General features: G+C 43.6%; 1 protein-coding gene across 2 annotated transcripts; it reads right to left on the bottom strand.

Annotated features, from left to right (window-relative positions):
* Positions 1 to 352: 352 nt before the first annotated feature.
* Positions 353 to 2,502, bottom strand: LOC147609754 (uncharacterized). Of its 2 annotated transcripts, none has more exons than XM_086787155.1 (2): positions 1,527 to 2,502; positions 353 to 460 (listed from the first exon to the last, which is right to left on the bottom strand). In XM_086787155.1, coding segments are annotated over exons 1-2 (945 nt in total). In that variant the 5' UTR covers positions 2,471 to 2,502; the 3' UTR covers positions 353 to 459. The 2 variants fall into 2 exon arrangements, with proteins under 2 accessions (XP_086643281.1, XP_086643280.1); XM_086787154.1 differs by lacking the exon at positions 353 to 460 and adding an exon at positions 1,152 to 1,426.
* Positions 2,503 to 4,267: the final 1,765 nt, after the last annotated feature.

Below are 4,267 nucleotides of genomic sequence, written 5' to 3'. Positions count from 1 at the left end.
ATGTCATAAATATTTTGAACCCCTAAACCCTAATCAACAAATTCAATTATTCAACATGAACCGAGGCCCAAAGGAATGAGGGATGATGCTCCATGAGTGTTCACTCACTTAAATTATAGCCGGCTGGGCACAAAAACATGAACACACTCTTACGCGTATGTATACCTCCCATAAAAATCTATATATGTCCCCCATGCTATTCTTTTCACCTTCTAAATGTACCCTCTTAAAGATCTAAATAGATATCAATGATGACTGAAAATTAAAATATTTCATTAAAAATACATATTTCAATATACTTACAAAACTTTAAACAACTTACATAGAAATTAAAAGAACTTAAACAACTCCTATACATCATATACATCATATACCTCATATATGGAAAGTATTCTACCTATAGCACTACTATCATGCAACTTTGGCAACTCCTTAACACCAAACTTCAAGCTTGCATTACCTTAACAAAAACCAAATACACCTTCAATACTCTCTCTCTCTCTCTCTCTCTCTCTCTCTCTCTCTCAATAAAACAAATATCTTTATTAATACAAAATAGAAAAAAAAAACTAATTCTACTCCTCTCTCTCTCTCTCTCTCTCTCTCTCTCTCTCTACATGGAGCTAGCCATGCAAACTCACCTCTATGTGTGTTCAATCTCTCTACACGTCAAGCGGTGAGTCGGGTCCATCGCATCAAAGCGAGTCTTCAAGCAGGGCACGCTCTCCCCACACTTGAGCGAGCAAGGGAGCTATTAAGCTACCACGTGGCCGAGCGAGGCTCGACCACATGGTAGCTCACCCATAAGATTTTAAAAATGTGTGCTTCATGTGCATGGGTTATATGTGCATGTGGCATAGACACAAACATGTGTATAGGGGATACATGTATGCACTATGTGAACGGATAATGTTTGCATTGACAACATGCATGTCCATTCTCTATGCATGTCAAAGAGTATGCCAAAACCCACCGAAGGCAGGGCCAAGACTGCTTTACCTCAAGCACTTTAAATTGGTTAGCAATTGACCGGAGGTGGGTTTGGGCCACTGATGTGTGTGTGTGTGTGTATATATATATATGTATATATATATATAGAGAGAGAGAGAGAGAGAGAGAGAGAGAGCGCACCGCCTTGGTGATGGAACACCCCCTCCTTGGCAATAGTCCTCGCGTTCATGGTAGGGAAAAATAAAGGAGAGAGATCTCTCTGTAGTGTTTATAAGTTTAAGGGCTTATCACTTTCTCCAAAATTAAAATTATTCACTACCTTCTTGGCCTTCATGGATCCTGCCTATGGCGATCAAAGGTCCCGCCCTTGAATCCCTTGCCTGCCCTTTTCAATCCAGAGCATTAGAGGTCTGGTAAGTCGTCTACCCTTCATGCTATCACCAAGGGGAAGCTCTCATCTACTCAGATACCTAGCCTAAGAAACATAACAAACATATGGTAGATGATGACACATGAAGAGGTAGAACTCACTACAACAAACATATGGTAATGACACATGAAGAGGTGGAACTTACTATAGCTTCTTCCGAGAAAAACAGTACACGGTGACCCCTGTTCGGGGGTTGGCATCATGAGAGTGCTTGTGGGCAACGGTGACATGGAAGAGCTTAGAAGCCTTTTTGAAGAAGTGGGAGTCCTTCTTCCATCTGCGGAGGTGGGCGAGGAGCACCAAGGGAGAGGGCTCCTCTTCAGTAGCTGCTGTGACAGTGTTGTCATGCGGTGGTGGAGAGAGCAGCAGCCATTTGAGGGTATTCAAGAGAGGCTCGAAGAGATGGTCATAGTAGACCACATCGGATGCAACGATAAGGTCGAAGGAACGCCCAATGGCATCCATGTCTTCCAGCTCGCCCCACCGCAGGGTCTTCACAGCTATGGATCCCCCTCTGCCGGAGCTCTGTATGGTCCCTTCGTTCACCGACGCATTGTGCACAAGGTTTGGCGTCACATGCGGCAAATCTGTGATGGTGCACTCCCCTCCTAGCACAGCACACAGTATTCCCACCATCCCTGTGCCCGCCCCAAGCTCAAGAACCCTAATTTTCCCCACAGCCTCTTCTTTTTCTGTGCCTCCTCCTGTCGGCAGACGACATAGCTGGCTCTTATCCATGCCGAGCCGCCCAAAAATCTCCTCCACGTACCAGCAGAGTGCGTGTGCTGCCGGCCATATCTGAAACGATAGCCCTCTCGAACGTAGCTCCCGCACAGTCACCTGCACCTGCCCTTCCCTCAGCTCGTAGACCACTGTGTCCTGCAGCGTGGTGGTACCTTCCTCCTCCTCCTCCAAGCTTAGCTGCTTCATAGAACTACTAAAGCCCTCCTCCGATCGCTCATCTTCCTCTTCTTGCAGAGAAAATAAGTTACCCTTGCTACATGACATGGATCCCGGCACTACATCAGTCAACAGGTGAAGAGGCGAAAACACATTCACACGCACGCCTCCGACATTGACCGCTCGCATCCCTCATCGTTGTCCGCCGGACAACTATATTCTCAGCTTGTTACCGTTGCGGTCGTCGGTGCTGGTGCTTACAGACTGAAGACCCTTAGATGTTTGGAGTAACTATCACATATGATCTTGTGTATATTTGGCTCTTACTAGGTCTTTGGTGGCAGTGGGCACAAACCTAGCTCCATCTGGTAAAGTGGGAGAGGTCAAAGGGTACACATGGGTGGATGCCCCTAAGGACTATTGGACACACCATTTGTAAGAGTGTCAACGGGCGAGGTTCTCTTGTGAGCCCCGATCGTTAGATCAACTTGAGAATAATGTTGAGAATATTTGAAGCATCAACGGAGGCGTGAGCGCGTAGCTGAGACGCAGCAACTAATTAAAGCTTGAGGCGCCACATGGAATTTAGTTTTTTTTTTAAAGGAATGTAGTTTACCCCTAGTTCAATGCTTGCCAAGCTCGGCTTCTGCACAGTCAATCTTGCGACTCGTGTTCCTGCTAGCCCTGAGAACATAGGAAGCGCAAAGCTCCCAGCAGTTCCAGTTCACCTGCGCAATCCATTGGTGAAATTTGTGTGAACTTAAAGGGAGTGTGAAGAGACTTTTTATAAGCATAAGCATACTTTGGTCCAAGCGCAAAGAGCTCCCCATCTCTATTGGCTCTACCTCAGCAGTAGACTCTACCGACTCTACCTCAGTGCAGCGAGCAAGCACAACAAGAACGCAGACGGTTGGTGCCGATTTTGAAGTTGGTGTCGTTTTTAATCATTAAGTAGAAAAATTCGATTAAGTAGATTCTCGTTTTAATCATTAAGTAGAAAAAGTTGATTCTTACGTAAGTGTTAATGCTTAAGTAGAAAAAATTAATGATTAAGTGTTAATCATTAAGTAGAAAAAAAACAATTAAGTAGATTCTCGTTTTAATCATTAAGTAAAAAAAGCCGATTCTCAGGTAAGTGTTAATCATTAAGTAGAAAAAGCCGATTCTCAGGTAAATGTTAATGATTAAGTAGAAAAATGTAAATGATTACTTGTAAATGATTCTTGTTTTAATCATTTTAGTTTTAATCATTTACATATCGGAAAGTGAGATTGATTATTTAGAACAAACCCAACAGAAACCCATCCAAAAGCAACAAAAATCGAAGCCCATCAAAAAATTGTGAACAAAGAAAACACCCCACTATCTCAGTGTGTGAATTCGAATCCTTTTTTACTCTCTCTCTCTCTCTCTCTCTCTCTCTCTCTCTCTCTCTCTCTCTCTCTCTCTCGTGAGTATAATTTTCACATGGAAATCGTGGAATCATTAGGCCACTCATAAAATTCCTTGATTTTTTTTTTTGCTTCAATTTTCTTAGAGTGCACCTATGGCGGATGTGATTCCGTAATGAAAATGTCAAGCTTGCCGACGGTAGCGTAATTGGGCAATGTTTAGCCAGTGATGATTGTCGGGCCAAAAACATTTGCTATGAGAAGAGGACAGACATGATGGACCACCTTAATGAGGTCCATCACATTATACCACAGCATTCCGTTTCGAAAAGTGGGTCGACCCCCGGGTTTGCTCATGCATAATGCTTCAAGATCATCGAGGTACGAGAAGCAAACTCGAGCTCGCTTCACAAATGTGGAATATAAGTTTGAGAGAAACAAGAAGAAATTTGAAAGACAGCAAAAGAAAGTGAAATGCAAGGAGTGGGATGTTATGACGGATGTCGAAAAGCAAGCCAAGGGGCCTCATGGTGTCTTTCTCAAAAGGGAGCTAATGAGAGCTTTGTATGCATATATGGACACAAAAGAGGAGTGT

Source organism: Cibotium barometz, chromosome 50 (assembly GCF_041138505.1).
Source record: "Cibotium barometz isolate CiBa-2024 chromosome 50, ASM4113850v1, whole genome shotgun sequence".
NCBI lineage: Eukaryota > Viridiplantae > Streptophyta > Polypodiopsida > Cyatheales > Cibotiaceae > Cibotium > Cibotium barometz.
Note: the sequence above shows the minus strand (reverse complement) of the source record. Positions and strands in the feature narration are given on the sequence as shown.